A 20,814-nucleotide genomic window follows, 5' to 3' on the forward strand; every position below is an offset into this window, starting at 1 on the left:
CTGACTAGCCCAAAGTAGAAACATACAGATAACAAGCATGTTATCATCAACCAGAATCCCATAAAGCACTCAGCTTCACCTGTGTAAAAAACAATCAAGTACGACCTCATAGGAAGATGAACATGAGACCAAAGGTCAAAAGTCTAGGCTTTGCCACTAAACCAACTGTGTGGATGCATACTCAACTCTTCTACTCTTTTCTTTTTTTCTTGAAATAGTTCAAGCATATAAAAAACTACACAGCGCAATATACATGTATCTTTGCCAAATCTCAACATTTAGATTCATGTTTTCATAGTCCTTAAAATGACATGAAATAGCACTGACTATTGAAGTTCTATGTATTTTTCACCCTCCTTTCATTCCACTGTCCTCTGTCCCCCACAGAAGTAATCAATGCTCTAATTTCTGGCATCTACCTTCCCTTGACTGTTATTGAAATTTTACATCATAGGTAATGAATCTATACAGTACAGGTGCAAGCACCATACAATATTGTGTTACATATTGCGTAGATGATATTATGTGTAAATATGAAAGTTAGCCCAAGAAAGAGGGCTAAGATCAGAGACAATGGAGCCACACTGTCTGGGTTTAAATAGGAGTTACTGCCACTTCCTTCCTGTGGGTGTTGGACAAATTACTTAACATCTCTGTGCTTCATTTCTTCATCTGTTACATGTGTACTATAATGGAGCCAACCTTGTAAGTTGTTATTAGGATTAAATGTATTGCAATCATGTGTAAACATGGGTAGTGTCTGGCACAAACTAAATAAGCATCACATAAGTGTTATCTTTTACTAGACAAATATTTTATAGCATTTCATTGTAAGGCTATATTTTAATTTATCTACTTGGTCTCTTTTTTATGAATATTTAGGTTTCTTTTCTTTTTTATTATTTTATATACTTTTGAACAAGTTTCCTTGTCCACATGAGACAAATTTTTATCAGTGACTCTACCTAAGAAGGAAATTGCTGGGGTTTGGGTCAGCCAACTTTAGTTCTACCAGATATTAACATATTGTTCTCCAAAGCATAGTAAAAATTCCCACACTCAGTCACAGTTCCCAATACCCTATAGCCTCACCAAATTTAGTGTTGCCCAACCATTATTTCTATATTTATAAATTGCAGAGGGATGAACTAGATGATCTCCCAGGTCTTTTTGCATTTTCAAGATTCTCTGGTCCCGTCCCTTGAATTTGCCTCCTTGTTTCTTCTTATCTTAGAGATAAACTAGTCCAGGGAATATTAAATTATTTCTTCTGTGTCCATAAGCTTGTTATTTAGTATTTTATATTCTGAACAGTTTATAAACCTAGACATTGAGTAATACAATTTCAGGAGTTTAAGGAAAAAATATTACCTAAACTCATCATGTCCTAATCAGGCTTACTATTAACACTGTTAAAACAAATTTATAGTTTTAAACTTGTCAAAACAATGAACTATTTAAAAATAAAAAAGCAAACTAAATTTTCATATGAATATCCCCTTTACCTTATCACCAATACACCTTACATACCAGTAAGAAGTTTCTTATAATTATTGTATTTTCTCTAGAGAACTTCCTGAAACTAAGAAACATTTAAATGCTTAAATTTATTTTTTACTTTATCCATTAAATTTACATTTAGTGGTTTATTCGATCATGTTTTATTTGAGAAGATATATATGTAAATGGATACACAGTACTAAAACTTTCTGGGAATATTCATGTTAGACAAAATTACTGTTTACTGCCATTAAGCATGGATTTTACTATCTATGATTTCTTGGTTTTTAACTACTAAAACAGATTTCCATTTTTAGTTTCTAGAAATAAAATATGAGTGAAGACTTTTGAATCACCTGCCCCAGGATTAGATATTTACAACACACTGAGAGAAGAGGCTTCTGGAAGCTTAAGTTCATAAATGTGATCAACTCTTTGATGACCAGACTGATATAAGAAACTGGCATTCACAACATGGACTGAAAAGTCTGTATTCCTCAGTTCTGACTTCCCCTTTCCAAGATGAGGAAACCTGGAGGCTTGGATCATCCACAAATTGGATCATCATTTTTCAGTCAAGCAGATAACTCATTTTTTTGCCTGGCACCAGATGTATTTGCCATCATCATCATTTATTAGCTCTGATTAAACTTTGCCTTGCTCATTCTTAAGGACCATCCAACAGCACAGAATAAATGTACCTGGCACATTCCCTTGTCTGAAACTGTACTGAAAAGTCAGTGCACAGCACCAACTCCATCCTTCATGTTTACACACCATCTTCCATGTACAAGGCTTGTGAGCTTCAAAGATGATGCAGTCTCTGCACTCGAGAATTTGGTGACTTGGCTGGGAAAGAAAGCTAAGAAATGATTATTAGGAAAACAATAAATTATAAGGAATGTTTGGAAAATTAAGTTGAAAACCTCAAAATGTAACACAGCAGTATTATACTTTAATGTGATTTGGATTCCTTCCTACCTGCATATACTACCGGTTTTTTTTTTTTTAGAAAAATCTGGGTAGCGTCTATACATGCGAAGTCTGGGTAACATACAGATTTGTTATGTTTTTATAAAAACTTATTTAATGATTTTTTGCTCTGTTTCATAAACTGCATGAATTACAACACTGCTTTATTTCACAGTCAAGATCTCATCAGTAAAACTGAAACAAGTGTGTGTGTGTGTGTGTGTGTGTGTGTGAGTGCGTGAATGCAACTGCAACTCTCTCTCCTTCTTTCTCTCTGCTCATACCTTCAGCTCTCCATGGCAATGTTGATATAATAACTGTTATGATAACTAAAAAGGGCACAAGGCAAATTTCCCAGGACTGGGCCTAGGCACTTGTGTTGGCCTACCAAACCAAACCAGAGGTCTTTGGCAAGTCCTGCTCGGTACAACATGCGAGTTCCCAAACCAAACCCAAATCTGTCATGTGAAGGAAGACAACTGTCATAGGTACTGAATTCTTTGTCCACACCTGTAGAAGAGCGAATGGCTTCATTAGTGATCCCTCTCCTGTTGGCAAGTCCTTCTTGGCCATGGAGTAAGTTGTACACATTCAGGCAGCCCAGACTGTCACAGATGAGCTTGCATTTGGCTCATATAGAGTTCATATAGTCTTTAAAATATTAATGACTTGTTGAGATCTGAGTCGTTGTTTTAACACCAGGTCAAGATCAACATCTGAGTATGAATTATAAGTATACTATCTACAATTTGCAAGGAGAAAAATAGTTTTAGGCCTTGAAGGTTATAACTGTTGGCCAACATTGCCACCTAATGGTAAGAAGTGTAATCACATAATATTGGAAAAATGGTATTTTTTTAAAGCAAAAATTGTGAAGCAACCTCTTTGTGGGTGAACAACACAATATAATACAGCTGGAGGGCAGAGTAAACATTCATCAGCCATACTGCCAAGACCAGGAGCCTGGGTTTTGCTCCCTCACCAGTCTGCCATCTCGGAGTTCCGAAAGTCTCTTTTACTCCTCTCAGATGCAGGTACTAAGAATCTGCTAACTTCAGCCCTATCTCCCCTTCTTCTTCCTTCTCCTCTCCCTCATCCTTATATCAAGCCTATCTCTTACCCTAATTTGTATAGATGCTCATTCTTTGCAACCAATTGGAATACGGAGTCAGTCTGGAATCCTGCTACAAGATAAGCTCCTGTTTTGGCAACCACAAGTACACAGGCCAGCACTTTCAACACAAGTCTCCCCAGAGCCACATGTTTCCTAAATTAAAAAAAAGTAATTTGCTGATAATGTTGAGTCCCAGTTGTGAACCTCTTCATTTCACTCCCCACGGGTGTCTAACCTAGGACCCACACTATCAGCTTAGGCAATCAGAGCCCTCTACTTAGGAATCACTGGAAAGGAATTAGCTAATGTCTTCTTCCAAGCCCTTGAATAGAAACTCTGCCACTTACCTCAGGTAAACCTCAGCAAGACTTTCAGAGGTTGGGGTGAGAAGTCGCCAAATCAGAATTCTTGGCTGTCTCTAGCCCAGATCTGACCCACATCCTGGATCTGTTGTTGAGGCCTCTTCTTGGGGAGCCAGTTCTGATCTGGTGTATAATCCTCACCCATTCCTATTCTATCATATCTGCAGGCCTCTACAGGATCTCTGAGAGTGTTATACCAATGAAAGAGAGGGGACAATATAACAAAGAAAAGAGAGGAAAAGGAGCACTTGTCTCAAGCTGAAACCATGTTAAGCATTACATACAGTGCACCTACATGTGGACCAGAAATCTCCTGTATTGTTAAGAAATATTTACTGGCTGATAGTAAAGGAATAGGCAAAATTTAGAAGGGCAATATAAGACTGCAAAATGTAGAGTTCAATGGAGTGTGTGTGAGTGTGTGTGAGTGTGTGTGTGTGTGTGTGTTACTCGGGATCAAACACGTGCTCTTCATGCTGAGCTTCATCTCCAGCCATTTTTGTTTTTGTTTTGTTGTTTTTGTCCATGTGGAGAAAGGGTCTTGAAAAGTCACTAAGTTACCAAGGCTGGGAGGAAATTTGCCATATTTCTATCTCAGCCTTCCAGATTGCAGGGATTCAAATGTATACTTCAGTGGTAGACAAGGATAAATTATACTACTGACATTTACTGGCTGAAGTCTATCTATATTAGAAATGTCAAATTAACCAGAAGCCACATTCAGTAATGTCATTATAAGCAGAGTTGGTAATCTCATATCCTAAGATTTTTTAACTACTATTTTTTAACTACAGGGTTTAACAGTAGTTACATGGTTGATTGGCAATGTTTTCCACAGCCACACGCTTCTGGAAAAATGTTCCTTTTTCTTTTTAGATCCATCCTTCCATCACCTCCTTCCTGGTTCTCTAGATACATGTTTCTCAAGCTTCATTGTGGATATGAATCACTTAGAGATCTTTCTAAAACATAGATTCTGAAGCAATTGAGCCTGAATTCTGTATTCATATGCCCTTTTTCTCTCTTTCTTTTCTAGGTGTAGGCATGGAACCCAAGACCTCATACATGCTAGGTCTGCCCTCTACTCCCAGCCATAAGATTCTGTATTTCTTAGAAATTCCCCAATAATGCCTACCCTGGTCCACAAAACTTTCAGTTCTCCTTTTCTAACATTATGACAATTTCCCTGTTGATCATTCAACATTTTTCTTACTACTGGCCAAGCAGAGAAATAAGATAGTAATCACTGCTCTCAGGTCATTATTCTCAGAGAACTTGTTATATTTAATATAAAGGATTTCTACAACATTTTACAATTTTCAATATTACATATTTCAATATTTATGTGTAGGCATATATTCATATAGTGATTTATCATGCCTTTATCACTAAGAAGTTTCTCCCAACCACCCTTCCTGAACCCCTAGATATCACAATAACTAATGTCTTTAAAATGACTATGAAGCTCTATAACATCCTAAATTTTCTACTAAAATATCAAGTAGATCATATTCACTATAGTTTAATAATTAGCTTTATTTTATTGCATTCTAATTATTTTTTAAAATGTTATCCCAAACATGATGTACATAGTAATTCTGAGTTACTCTGAATACATTTCACTCCTCAACAAAGCAAGTGGCCTGAAAGTAAGAAATACTTCTCAGCCAGGGATTTAGCTCAGTGGTTTTACCACCTGCCTCACAAGCACAGGTCCAGAGTTCGATCCCCTGTACAAAAAAAAAAGAAAGAAAGAAAAAAGAAACAAAAAAATACTTCTTCTCTTTTATGAAGATTATTACATAAAAGGCGCATATATGGAAAATTTGGGAGATACAGATAGACGGGTTAATTAGCTTTTATCTTCACACATTTTCCTTTGTGCAAAGGATGTACCTAGAATGATTCTTTAATCATAGTACCTCATGGAGAATGTACAGGTCTTGGGTCAACCACCCAAGCTTATTTTCCTTATGGAAAATTTTTCAGCTCAATCTTCCTCTTTTTCCTTCATTACCTTTAGTCACATGATCAAAATGATCATAAAATAGGTGTCTTCATTAATAACCAGGTTTCCAGTCTTGTGTAGATTCTGTGGGCTCACTCTCTACTCCAGGTTTCTCAAGAGCTGAAAATTCTGTGTCAATAAGTGGTTTCAGAAAATTTTCAACCTTGGTTAACCTTTGCTTCAGTTTCTGCTGCATTGACTCATACTCACCCAGGATACGGGCAAATCGTATTTGCAGGAGGTCTACTGATCCCTCCATTTGAGTGACCTTCTCTTCAAGATCTTTAGGATCACTCCCAGCATTTGCAATGTTTAGATCCAGTAGACCATCTTTCATTAATATTTGTCTTCCTTTCTCTTCCAGCATAGTTTTGGCATCTGGATACTCAGTCAGAGCTTCCATGAGGTCATCTTTTGAGAGACAGAAGAGATCTGAGTATCCAATACTTTTGATATTGGCTGTTCTTCGATTGCCAGCTTTGCTGCCTTTAATGTTGAGAATGCTGATCTCACCAAAGTAGCTGCCATCACTCAACACCACAAACTGAGTGATTCCATCATCTGCCACCACAGCAAGTTTGCCTTCCTTGATGATGTACATCTCTCGCCCAATATCCCCTTTCTTGCAAATGTAATCTCCAGGACTGTAGACTTGGGGTTGTAACTTCAAAACCAATTCCACCAATAGACCAGCCTCACAGTCAGCAAAAATACGCACTTTTTTTAATGTGTCCAAGTGAACATTGATAGCAATTTCTGCCCTGAGTTTATCAGGTAGATATCTCAAGACTTCTCTCTCATCAACTGTTTTTTTGTTGGTCCACAGGTAGTCGAACCATTTAATAACCCTCTTTTCCATATCTTTGCTTACATTTCGAAAATGCATGTACTGCTTGATAGCATCAACCTTTGCTTGAAATTCTGCCCTGGCTGCATTCATGTTGGAAATCATAGAACCTATGTTACCGACAATAGTAGCAAAAATCAAAACTCCAATCAAGAAATCAATCACCACAAAGATATACTCAGAATCCAGCACAGGAGGTGGTGTTTCACCAATGGTAGTCAAAGTCAATGTAGACCAGTAAAGGCTGTATACATATTTTCTAGCCAAACGGCCAAATTCAGGATCATTAACATCAGGGTAGACCCATGTATCATTACCAAATCCAACAGTTTTTGAAATAGAGTAGTACACACATGCATTCCAGTGGATAATAATGACAATATACATAACAAGGTTAGAAATCCTGAAGATGTTTGGGTAGTTTGTCCTTGTTTCTGTTCTCTGAAAGAACTCAAACATGCGAGAGATCCTTAATAACCTGTTTAATCTGATTTCTGGATAGTCCCACCCTAGTTTAAAATATAGTACATCAGTTGGTATCATTGATACAAAATCAAGTTTAAATTGCAAGTTTGATTTATATTTCTCTATGAGTTTATATTTGTCTTTCACCAGTAATCCTTGTTCTAGGTAACCTAAAATAAAAGAAAAAAATTCAATGTAATGTTTCTCCTCTTATGCCACCGTGAATTTTTCTAAAGTCAGTTAACTTTGTTGAAGTCAAATCAAGAATTCATTTTCAATCAATATGCCTTCAGCAATGGAATATGGCATAAATATCAACCAACATGTGTTTGTGGAAATAAAAAGTAAAACCTTCTAAGTTTGATAATGAGAGGGTTGCATGGAAATCTCTTAGGATCCACCATCCCCACCCAGATAGTCATTTCTTTTACAAATAGAATTCACATTCTTCTGACATTGTTATTTAATAAATTACATATTTGTAATCTGTCCTTATATTCTGGCACAAAGCTCTTAAAATCCCTATAATTTCCTGAGAAGAGTGGTACTAGTTGCATCGTTTGTGATGATATTTGATTTTTGACCCCAGTTCCTGACATAGAGCTCCTAATCAATCCCTTGGAATTTCCTGGGTGATAAGAGTGTCTTTTGTTTTATGGCGGCAACACTTTATGGGCTCCTAGATGGTCTGATCACTACAAAGACTAAACCATGTGTAGATGCTTAGAACTTTCAGCCCCAAACCCCCTCACCTGTCCATCCCCTGCTTCCCCCACCCCGAAAAGACAGAAGGCTCAAGATTAAGTTAATCTTGAGTGATTAAGTTAATCACTATGAAATCTTCCATAAAAATCTCTAACTGTGGAGTCTAGCTTCCAGGATGATGAACACACAGTGCTAAAAGCGTGTGTTTCCTGGGGACAGAAGTTCCTGCTCTCGGACACTTCCAGATTTTGTTCTATGTGCCTCTTTACCTGGCTGCTCATCTGGATCATTTATCATACCCTTTACTAATACAATAAACCAGTAAATGTGCTTCCCTGAGTTCTGTAAGCCATGCTAACAAGTTATTAGACCAGAGGAGGGATGTTGGAACCCCGATTTATACCAAGTAGGTCAGAAGCACAGGCCACAACCTAGGGCTTGTGACTGGCATCTAACACGGGAGTATCTTGTGGGACTGAGCTTTTAACTTGTGCCAGTTAACACTGGGATTGAGTTTAATTATAAGATACCCAGCAGGTGCTAAGAATTGCTTAGCATGTGAGGTTTCTCCCCTGCATATTTTGTCAACCACAACTATATTGCATTGAGACTATACTAAGAAAAGAGATAGTTTGTTTTTCCTGCCAGACTGCCACACCTAATTCTTAGAAAGTTTCTTGAATATTCTGGCACAATGCCCAACAACTCATGCTGCTCTCTTGAATGAATCCCATCCCTACCCGTGAAGCTTAAGTATCTGCGTTGCTATCTAACTATTTTGTATGTTTAGGACTTGCCCTTTCAATGTTTGAACATGAATGCCCTTTGAGGCTACATTGTCCTCTCTCATTCTTGTCCTTTCAGTCTTCTTTAGTCACCTAGGATCTTCCTTTCTGTGCTGTTACCATAGGCTTTGTGTGTTAAACCCAACATTTCAGCACTTTGATACAGCATCATAGGGAAAGAGTTTGCTCCTCTTCCTATAATGGCTGCCAGAGTGGCAACCCGGACAGAACAACTGGAATATTGTTCCAGGGCAATGATATTTAGAAATGACTCTGTTTTCCATGATTCTTAAAAGCTTCTACTTTGTATATACTCATTATGTTTGCATGTGGAGAGTAATGTAGGAACAATGAACTTACCACTTCTTACCAAAAACACTTCAAGTAGGAAGCTTTGATGTCCTCTGGTTAATACGGTCCCACCATGAGGCACAAGGTTCACACTTTCTATAAAATTTCTAGGATAGCTCTGCTGCTCTGCACCTTTTTAAGGGACCCCCCCTAGTAGGTAACAGTTGCTCTTTTCTACAGAGCTGGCAAAATATTTCTCCTCTCTAGCCTTCTCACCTAGCATAAACCCAATGAACAGAAAAATGGAGGAAAGCTACCAAACTACACTCAAAAGTTTTTTTGGTAATATCTTTCTGAATCAGCTGGTGTGGCCTAAGCTTGTGAGTAGGTGAAATTGTGACCCTTGCTTTCAACTATGCCTTTTCTCTAAGACAGATTTCTATAAGTTTATTTTAAAGAATACTTGAGTTTGATCTAGAATATATAAAGAACTTTAAAAAAATCAGACCCCCCAGATTTAAAGACCCAATTCAAAAATGGGCATCTGAAATGAACAGACATTTCTCAGACAAAGAAGTAAACGCATCAAATAAACATATGAAAAAATGTTCAACATTACTGGTCATTTGAGAGAAAACAACACTGAGATTCCACCTCACTCCAGAAAGAATGGCTGCTATCAAGAAATCAACCAACAACAAATCTGGTAGGGTTGTAGGGAGAAAGGAACCCTCCTCCATTGTTGGCGGGAATGCAGACTGGTGCAACCACTGTGGAAATCAATATGGAGATACCTCAAAGAACTAGGCTTAGAGGTCTCATTTGACCCAGTTATTCCCCTGCTGGGTATCATCCCAAAAGAATTAAAAGAATCATACCACAGTGATATATGCTTACCCATGTTTACAGTGGCACAGTTTGTAATAGCAAAAACTTGGAAACAGCCCAGTTGCCCATCAACTGGAGACTGGATGAAGATGTGGGTTTTTTTTTTTTAATGGAGTACTAGTCAGCTGTGAAGAGTGAAAAACTAGAGACATTTATAGCTAAACAGATGCACATTGAGGCCATACTCTTAAGTGAAATAAAGAGGACACACATGTGTAAATACAGAATAGTTTCTTTGGTGTGAGGAACTGAAAGTGTAAATAAGGATCAAAATGTATAATAGATAATGTGAAATAGGAAGAAAAGGTCTGAAGGGGAAGGGAAAGTGGGAGGGGTAGGGAAAAGGAAAAAAGGGAAAGGAAAAAATATGAGAAAAGGAAAAAATGGAAACAGTGTCTTTGTAAATAGAGAAAGGTGGAGGGGGTGAAGGAAGTGCAGGGGAATGGGAAAAAATAAGACCCAAGATATATCATGTAAAGGCACAAATTCCCAATGATGAATGTCATTGTATTGTATACCTAAAATGTACCAATAAACTTGATGAAAATACAAAAAAACAAAGATTACCTGAGTTTGGAAATTCTAAATTATATGTCAGAGATAAAAGCATGAAAATTTAGAATATCTAAAACTAAAATATTTACCTGTCCTTGTTCGTACAAACATATCAAGAAGATAGGCTATATCTGAAGTGTAATCACAAATGAGCCAATATCCTAGGTAATCAGATTGAAGTTCATCAAAACATGCTCTGAAAAAAAAACTTGTATAAGTAAAATAGAGATTAATTGAAGTAAAAATTCTCTTTGTATGATTGTTATCATTTTTGTCACTTCTGTACAACATACTAAGGCTTAGGGAGGAGCCCTTAGACCATGTTTATTTGATCATGGCTTTCCCAAATCTTTGCCTGAGTTGTTCAGTTTTGTTGTCTCCAACACTTTTCCATCAATAGTAGTTGGTAAAAACATCAAATGAGAATAAATGGCCTCGGGCTGGAGTCAAATACACACTGATCACCAGGTTCACATTACTTATCTGTGACCAATATGCTTTGGGAAAATACGCTTGATCCTGGATGGGGAAGATGTTTACCATCCAAAAGACTATAGATCCTTGATATTTTTTCAATATTGAAAACATTTTTTCTAGTAGGCCAGAAAAAAAAACATAATTTCTCCCAATGCTCTAATTACATGATTCAGTAATTAACAGTTTAAAAGTACCCCGTACCCCAGTATGGGAGGACCAAATATAGTGGCAACAAAACACCCCTGCCTGATCCCAAGAAAGCACATTGAGGGTAATTCAGCTTCCTCTTCAAGCTGAAGCAGAAGAAGGAAATGCATCCCAAGAGGCAGTAGGTCAAATTGTCCAGTCAGATGACTTGAAAACCACAAGTAGGTGAGATCCGCAAAAAATATGTAAACACCTTGCAATAATCATTGTCCAGTTGTACATCACAGGTAAGGTGATGCAAAACAGCCAGTTGTAATATGCATTTCCTGAAGGATCAATAATCACAACTTCTTTCTTCTCCCTAGCAACAGTGAGAAATAGAGAGGAAAGTTACCAAGAAACAAGAACATTTTTAGTTACTGTTTCAAGTATGCTTGTACCAAAACCCACAATTAGTGAAAGAGAAGTAAGCCAGAGAAGCTCACCCCTAAGCTTAGTAAGTGTTGAGGTCATAAGGAATCGGTTAGTACGGGATGGATAGATAGTTAAATTACCACTCTTAACATTAAAATAAATGTTAAACTTTGATTAAGGCTCTAGTTGTACTGCAGTCAGCTCTATTTCAAGCCACTAAGAGGTAGTGGGCAAGGAGGATGGGAAGCCATGGCCATTGCAGGCTCCTCTGGATGGTTATGGGCAGTGGGAGAATAGTGACTGTGCTGCTGCCACCCACTCAGGCAGCCCAGTGACCAGAAACTACACTGTGTGAGGCGAGAGAGGACTCACCGCTTCTTTCTCACCTGTACAGAAAAGAAAGATTAATCAAATACGGAGAACTTATTGATAAGCACATAGGAAGGATTCTTTAAGAGAGGTAGAAAAGGGCAAGAGTGGAGGAAGAAAATGCATGATCAAATAGATATCTTTTACAGTCTCCTGGCCCAAGACTATATTTTTAAGGACTTTTCGCCTAATAAAGATTTCAACAAGATTCTAAACATTGTGGCGCCACTGTGGAACATTAGTAGAGCCATTGTCAGGTGAAGTTTTCTTTAAGTATATTCAGAGAGAAATTAGCCTTTATTAAAAAGTGAAAAGAGCTTTGCAAGTCACTTGGCCTTAGTCTTGTGGAATTCTAGCTCTCAAATGTTTGTTTTAAATTGAATACTACACAAGGTTTTTGTTTTGGTAGCATCTGTATTTCTCTCAAAAATAGGCCTGCCAGGTGTGGTAGCACACACCTGTAATCCTAGCACTCAAGATGCTGAGGCAGGAGGATTTCCAGGAATTCAAAGGCTTCCTGGACTACAAGTGAGTTCAAGGCCAGCCTGAACTACATAGTGAGACCATGTCTCAAACTCCTGCCCCCTACCAAAAAATAAAAGCAGGCCTGGCTTTTGCAATAATGCTTCTTTACTTTGGAGTATTTGCCACACTCCAATACTGCTGTGGTTTGAGTCTGGATGTCCCCCCCAAAGCCTCATTCAGTCAGAAGCAGCGGAATCTGGAAAGTGTGAGGCTGGGGTTAAGGGCATGTGATTACTAAACCACTACATGTGAGTAAGGGTTTAGGAACGCCCTATGCTGGTAGTCTGGATGGGATAAAAGGGGCAGGAAGACTTGGTGAAGTCTCTCGCCCTTGTTGCCCTGTGAGTGCCGTGAACTGCCTCTCTTGTTACCTTTGCTGCCTTGTGTCCATGTTGTTTCTCCTCTGTGATCTTGTTTGCCATCCCAGCCTCAGAGCCAGCTAACTATGGACTGAAACCTCTATGAACTGTAAGCCAGACAAAACCCTTCCCTTTTAACTTTGAGTTTTGTCTCAATAATGAGAGAAAAGTAACTAATACAAGTACTTATCACTCAAAAATGTTAATGAAATTATTAAATTTTTATTTCAGATTTTTTAAATTGCTGTTAAGGGCTGGGGATATAGCTCAGTGGCACAGCGCCTGTCTGACAAGCACAAGGTCCTGAGTTTGATCCCTAGTACCAAAAAATAAAAGTAAAAGAAAATTGATGTTAAGATACTAGACACCCAATTATTCTTTTTTTTTTTTTTTTTTTTTTACCATGTCTCACTATGTAGTTCTGGCTGGACTTGAACTCACAGGGATCCACCTGCCTCAGCCTCCTGAGTGCTGGGATGACAGGCATGGGCCATCACACTCAGCCAATAGACACCCAATGATTCTTGAACCTAAAAAATCGCTAGTGGTAAGTTTATCTTCACAAATGCTTGAGGAAGAGAATGAACAATAACAATCAAAATTTTTGAGAAAAATCAGTAATTCTTAATTTTAGGGAACTTAGAAAAAGGTTTTAATTCACAATTGATAATAATATGTTTTAAACATTCACTTTTAAATATTTAAAGATATTTATTATTTACACAGAGTCTCTTTACCATAAAAATTCTTCCTTTATGTGATGGAAATTTATCCCTACTTGTAAAAGCCATCATAAATTCATTTTTTATTTCAATCCCAGTAAAAAATACTTACTCTTCTTTCTTATCTTTGCCTTTCTCCTCTATCATTTTCTTCTCTTTTTCCTTCTTCTTTTTCTTCTCTGGGTCCTTTTTATTTCCACCTTTATCACCTGGCTTGCTGAAAAAGTTGTGTATACAGTGTTAGAATATGAAAATGTTAAGGGCAAAAAATGTGGGGTAATTCATCCCAAAGTCTCACCTCTTCTTTTCCTCTTTCTTTTTCTTTTTTTCTTTTGGCTCTCTAAAAAACAAGCAATATTTTTGTCACATGATCACTTTACAATCTGATTTCCATTTTTTTAAATTTTCCTCTACATTGACCAAGAATTCTCAGCCTTATATTCAAAGACCTGCCCTATTGCTCAGAAACCAGAAACCTAGTTTCCTAATGGAGTATTCTACCAAAAAATAGACATTTATCCAGATAATTAAAAAAACAAAAATCCACAGATTAATCAATATAGAAAACTGAAGAAAATGTCAATAAAGGCACAAACCTAAGAAGTTGACTTCAGAAACTGGTACCCAAAAGGGTATACTTCCATGGTGTTGATATTTTAAAAAATCATTCAAAATCTAAGCTTCTTGATGTTATTTGCATTTATCCTTAAATAAAAGCATTGAGAATTTCAAGAAAATGCCATCTATTTTCCTTAGAGGAAATAATCCTGACTGAAGCAGTTTTTCATGAGCAGTCAAATGTTCTGCACTAATCCACCCAAATCAGAAGGTTGGGGAATAATCCATCATATGATGGATTCTATATCTGGAATTGAGCATAAGATAACAAATAAGCTGGCCAACCAGGTGGTTAAGCACATCCCCACACACACCCCATGTCATTTACACTGATGCATCACCTCCTACTCCACACTGCCCACTTAGGGAGAGCTCTTTAGGAGCAGTTGATTGAACATGTCCCATGGATAGATAGTCATGAAGCATCATCATACTGGTGAGTCATTGACCTAAATTGTCAGAAATAGGCAGATTTGCTGTTATGCAGTGGAAGAATAGAAAATATATTTGGCACCCAAGTGATCCACTGTAGTATCTTTTGATACTAACCAATTAACCAGTCCAGTTTTGCTAGTAAATGGACAAGTATATCAGCCATGACCTAAGAAGGATGTGATAACCAGGAGCTCAAATCCTTTAAAGATGAATGTCTGTATTGTTCCACTACATAAGTCATGTAGACCAGCAGAAGTTCTGGTCAAGAATGAGAGGTCTCTAGAAAGGGCAAGTGGGATGAGGAGTTTCAGTTGAATCTTCAAAACTAGCTGCAGCTGCAGCTGCAGCTGTCCAGGACCTTAGTTTATGCCATTAATCTTTCTCTTACAAGCTCCCCCAGGAAAAAGAACAATGAGAAACCTGGAAGAGATATTCCCAAGTGGGATAAATTTTCTATATAAATAAAATGGATCTGAGCAGTGTACAGGGTTTGTATGGATATGGTATTACATGAGTTTCAGAGTCTCAGTCCCCATCTGGCAAGAGTGTTGGTTGCCGAAAGCTCACAGTTCTTCCTCTCCCTTGGTTGGCTGTCACTGAAAGAAACCGCCATGCTCAAGGTCATGCCCCTACTTCCTAGGGCTAGCCCTTATCCCATGACTTTGTGTGGCTACAAAGGCCCAGTCTTTTAGTAAGGTCTTTTATGACCTTACTATGGAACAGCTCTGAAAGGCCAGCCATGCTCTAAAGCCCCCCCAAAGAATCATATTGTATGCCAATTCTATTATCTGAAACTCAGCTTCTCCTTCTACCAATTCTACCCACTACCCTCCACACCAACTCTCTTCCTAATATCATTCCCAAGCATACTCCAAAGAAACCTCTGCATACAAACCTCCATCTCGGAGTTTTTCCGGAGGTACTTAACCTAGATAGACTGGTTCAGACTAGGAAGAACTAATAATGTTTCCTGTACCTTTGTCAGCCACTCTATCCAATAGGAAGGGAAATTGCATGTGCACTACAGTCATGGTTTTTATATGTATATTCAAATAGATGAATACATAAAAATACGACTTTTAATGTGATCTAGCTAAGCAACAAAATAGTAGAATATCATTTTCATTATATTAGTTTGTCTACTTAATATTTACTCTATGTCAGACTGAAATATATTCCTTCTATTTTACTGGTTTCTTCAAAACAAAGCTTTGGTTTTTCTATTGTAGATGTACTTACTGGTCCTTATTGCTGCTATTGTTAATGTTGAAAAGTGCCAGGGCACCAGGCAGGTACTGCTCTCTGGGAAATAAAAAACATACAAGGAAATTATAATGCTCACCATCTGTATAATGTCCATGGCAGGCAAATGGTCTTAAAGAACAAATTTTTTTTAATTTTCTACTCACTACAAAAGATTGCCTAGATGATTATGAAACCACAGAACCTCTATGAAGTATAACTTGCCAGATACTAGTGCCTTGAATGAAAGTGATTAATAGATGCCTTATTGGTCAAGGTCCACACCAAGAATAAGCATCTTTCTTGGCCTTGAGTGAATCAAGTTGGATGCACTAACTCCCAATAAGGTTTAACACTGTCAGAAAAACCAGAAAGTAGAGAAGGAAATAAATAGAAAGACCAGTGGAAAAGTAAGAACCATGGGAAAGTTAGAAGCAGTGGGAAGAAGCAAAAGAGAGAGGCAGAGCAAAGAAAAAGTAAATCTAAGTTCCACAGAATAGGAACCCCTGGTGCGCACCCTCTGAGTTCCATATTGGAACCTGGCTGCTCTCCTGCCTACTAAGGATGTTTAGCTTTTCTTTTCTGGCTACTCACTCTACTCCACTGCTCTATTTCCTTGAAGTAGGGTCAAATGGGTTAGAGCAATTTAGACAATGACAGCCAACCTTCACACTCGGTTGTTTCAAAACACTGAAAGAGGGATTAGGAAAAAGCAGGAAATAAGAGAAAACTGGGGCATGAAACTTCTCAAAATATAGACATAAATCTCAGGCAAATAATCAGGGCTGTTTGTGACTATGCCTATGGCCATGAAAAATGGCCAGACAGTGATACTTTTCCAAGCTCTCAGTATGTACCTTGCTAGGAAGATAAGGAACAGAAGTAGCAGAATATGCCTGAGATCCTCTAGAGTGTCTAGATAGCCAGAACATTCACCAAGCCCACTCTAAGGAAGTAATACAAGACCTTTCATCCAAATAATAGTTTCAAAACACATTCCAAGGGCTAGATCACACTGCTCACCTCTGTGATGGTTCTTCCCTTCCACATGAGTTGTTTCTAAAGGAACCCCTTGCATGGGAGTTCTCATTCTCTGATTCTTCAGATAGAGAGGCACTGCTGTCATTGTCAGAAAAGGAGCTAAGTCCAATGGAAAGCAGAGATGAATTTGATTAATGTTTTCAACTATGGTAGAGGTGCAATATTTCTAATTAAGGGGAAGTGTTTGCCTCTTTCCTTTCCTCTCAAACTAACACCCAACTTTTCTTATTCCTTTGCAGTGGTAAAGATTGAACCTAGTGCATGCTAGACAATCACTCTATCATTGAGCTACATCCCCAACCCCACACACATTTTTTGATTAGAAAGAGTTAAGAACTATGTAGATATTTAATGGTCTAGAGACCATATGCACACTGCAGTAAAATGTACTTAAGGAACCACTTTCTAGATATTCCACATTCCTATTGTTTGATGCTAATGATTATCAAATAATGCAATATTTGGGTTTTAGGTTATCTTACCCAGCTGCATGAACTCCCATTTCCTAACATTTCCTTCCACTAAAAGAAATTCCAACCACATGCTTATACTTTCTGTATTTATAGGGTAAGCACATTATACTTTTAAATCTTGTTGCAACCATTTCATGCTCAATGTATTCTTCATATATATTTAGATTTGAAATGTTCCATGAGGAAAAGTTCTGCATAACTAAAGATGTATTTGACATAGGTGCTTTCAAAAAAAATGGCCACCATAAAAACTTTTTTTTTTTTTGGTTAGACAACCTAACCTGCTTCAAAGTATAAATAAATTCACTAAATACTTTATAGAGTCCAAGGTAACAAATTATAGTTAAATTGAAATGAAATCTAACTAAATGAAAGAAAAGTGGCTAGTATTTAAAATGCATGAGAAAATGCATGGATTTACCTGCATGCTCCATTTTCCATCCTTCTTATTTCCTTTTCAACATCTGGTGTGACCACATTGGGAATATTTATAAAGGACCATCGTGTATTGATGATACTTGTCTTCATGGTTAGTTTAATATCTGAGGAGAAAGAAATCTTACTAGTGGGAAGACTATTGTTATATATTTCCACATGTAGACAAAAGTTTCACTTCATCATTTTTCTAGGGCTGTGATAATACTGAGGATTATTCTTTAAAAATATGCAAACATGCTTTATTCTTTAACTTACACTGATGAGTTTAGGTGGGTATCCCCTTCCTCCCTCCCTGCTCTATATCTGTCCCTCCCAAAACTGTGTGCTTGGTCAAAAAGGATGACCATCCCAGATAGAGGAGGACCATTTCCTTGGTCAAGCATATAGAGCAGCCAGTCTCCCCTGCTAGAACCTCCAAATAATCTCTCAAAGAAAAGGAGGGAGTTCAGCAGTTCCTCTAAATTGTACTGATGATATAAACCAATTAACGTTGCAAAAAACATCAGCCTAAACCATAACCAGGAGGTGTCATTTCCTAGGAGCAGTTAGAGCAGGCAGGGCCAAATCTCAATTTATTTTTTGGCCTGCTTGCATGTGCCATATTCAGATCACTCCCGTCTACTGCATTGCCTTGTCCACCTACTTCAGCATCCATGCTTCTCATGAAGGACCTTCTATCCCATCTGTGCACCCACCCTGAGAATGTTAGTAAGGAGAAGTATGCTGTGCCCTGCTGCTCCTGTAGCTACAAATACTCAGGGCCAGAATGGTCCTGGCTGTAAAGGAGAGAATGTTTTTTATTTCTCTGCTTCCCTGATCACCTGGCCCTGGAGAGTGATTCCTACTGTTAAAAGAGCAATCACTCAAAAGGATATACTTATCTCCACAAAAATTTGCACATGTAGGCACCCCCTTGAGGGATTCCCTGGAAAACCTTGGGAAGAATTCTTAAAGTGATAAGGCTGGAAGTTCTGAAGGTATTGATCAGGCAGGAGCAGGAAGTCAGTGCTGTTCACGATCATGCAAGACTATTTAGATCCAAAGGCTCCATGGGCTCAGGGACCTTTAGGATATACAATTGTCATCGATAGTCAAACAGGGGTGCCATGTAAAGGTACCACTGAGACAGCTAGATCAGTTACCTGTCTGTAGATAGCAGCCATTTCTGATTGGCAAGCACCCAACAACTGTAATCATTGTTAAGTAATTTTCAGCTATAATCATTGTTAAGTAGTTTGAGTATTATCCCTTCCTAATTTTATCATGTAATCGTGCTGTGTATATGTCCAGTTCCTCAGTTAGTGTATGAGTTCTTGTAATCCAGGACAATTTTTTAAAAGTTTTTTTTTATCCTTCAAATGTCTATTATTTGTAATGCTATACAATTAGCACCTGCTCGATAAGTAGTTCACTTTGTTACTAAATCAGTCCATCAATAACATGTTTCAGGGCCCGGGATTTAGCTCAGTGGTTCTGCTGCCTGCCTCGAAAGTGCATGGACCCGAGTTCGATTCCTGGTACCAAAAAAACAAAACAAAACAAAAAAATAACACGTTTCAATTACTTTTCCCTATGTTAAATTATTATGCATTCTTGTCTTCACATTTTGGCTATGATCTTCTCAAAGTCAGAGATCTCTGTCACCATAGCAGAGTGCTTGCATGTAATAGGTACTCAAGAAATACTTTTTATGTGAACAAATCTTATTATTGAATTTTAAAAACTATATTCATGTGACTTTTCATTAGAAATTATGAAAACTCACTGAATTCACAGTGATTTTGAAATGGTTCTTAGGTTAATAGACCTGGTGGATTGGCCCATTGCATCCATTCTTCTCTCCTTCTAGTGCACTTTCATATTCTGTGAAGATAGGTGGAGCTAATAAATCTGAATTCCTCAGATGACTCTGCAGTTCCACTTCTGGATACCATTTAGGTTTAGTCAATCAAGTGCACTTGTATGAGATTGGGAAGGCAGAAATGAGGTGAAGACAATGGTTCCTCCAATTCTGCTCTGACTCCAGCATGAACAGGCAGGGAGGGGGTCATTGGGTTTTCTTTGGTGGGGAACCACTCTCTAGTCACAAGCATTCTGAGTGCTGCAGGCAAGAAATGGACCTAGCAGGAGTAAAATGGATCTCAAGCCCAGTTACAGTGGGAGTGGCTTCCCAATCGTTGGTTGACAGTTAAGGTGATGTAATATTGAATAAAGTGTTCCAGTCAGCTTCCTTGCTGCCCCCTTTCCAGATAGTGAGAAAGCAAATCTCCTGCAGGCCAGTTCTGGAATGCTGTCCCAGGGTTTAGTCTACAACCATCCAATGAATATTACCTCCTCATTCCCCAAATTAAAGCTCCTTCTATTTATTTGGTTTGTTTTTTGTTGTTGTTTTGTTTTGTTTTGTTTTGTTTTGTTTTGTTTGGTACCGGGGATCAAACTCGAGTCCTTCCGCTTTTGAGGCAGGCAGATGAACCACTGAGCTAAATCCCTGGCCCCTCCTTCTATTTAAAACAGGTAGTGTGCCGTTAGTTTTTACAAATGCAGAAGTTCTTTTTCTAATTCTCAACACATGGGGTGCTGTAGAATGTTGGAAATAGTAAATCAAGTGAGATTAAGCTAGGGAAGAGAGTGTACAGAGGGAAATGTGAAGCGAGAAAGAGAAAGAGTGTGCAGGAGAGGTGAGAGAAAGAGAGAATGACAGAGGTCATTACCCAAGTTGTTCGAAGAAACTACAGGAAGAACATTGTTGCCCACATCAACTATTTTGTTGGCATTTGAAGATCTATATTATAATAGATTACAGAATTTATTGCATTTTTATAGTATCCTAACTTTCAAGTTAATGAGAATATTGTCTCTTTAAATATATTCATGAATATTTTATGGAAGAAGCAAAAATCACTGCCATGTGTGCCCCAAGGTCATAAACACTGGAGGAAATTTAAAGAAAGGCTAGTTTAACGATGATACCGAAATATCTTTATGCTTTTTTAGGGATATCCAACCTTGAGATATAGAATTCATTTCACTGTAAGTTGAGTACTGAGGTTTCAGAAAATCCA

General features: G+C 37.9%; 1 protein-coding gene across 1 annotated transcript; it reads right to left on the reverse strand.

Annotated features, from left to right (window-relative positions):
* Positions 1-5,734: 5,734 nt before the first annotated feature.
* Cnga1 (cyclic nucleotide gated channel subunit alpha 1) lies at positions 5,735-17,854 on the reverse strand. The gene is made up of 8 exons (XM_004849848.3): positions 17,736-17,854; positions 16,824-16,940; positions 15,798-15,860; positions 13,804-13,845; positions 13,618-13,722; positions 11,370-11,477; positions 10,582-10,688; positions 5,735-7,438 (listed from the first exon to the last, which is right to left on the reverse strand). The coding sequence occupies exons 1-8, from the start codon at positions 17,840-17,842 to the stop codon at positions 6,009-6,011; spliced, it is 2,079 nt and encodes a 692-aa protein (XP_004849905.1). The 5' UTR covers positions 17,843-17,854; the 3' UTR covers positions 5,735-6,008.
* Positions 17,855-20,814: the final 2,960 nt, after the last annotated feature.

The sequence above is a fragment of the Heterocephalus glaber genome, unplaced genomic scaffold, assembly GCF_053883595.1.
Source record: "Heterocephalus glaber isolate CG9 unplaced genomic scaffold, H.glaber_assembly_v1.0 deba00001509, whole genome shotgun sequence".
Lineage (NCBI taxonomy): Eukaryota > Metazoa > Chordata > Mammalia > Rodentia > Bathyergidae > Heterocephalus > Heterocephalus glaber.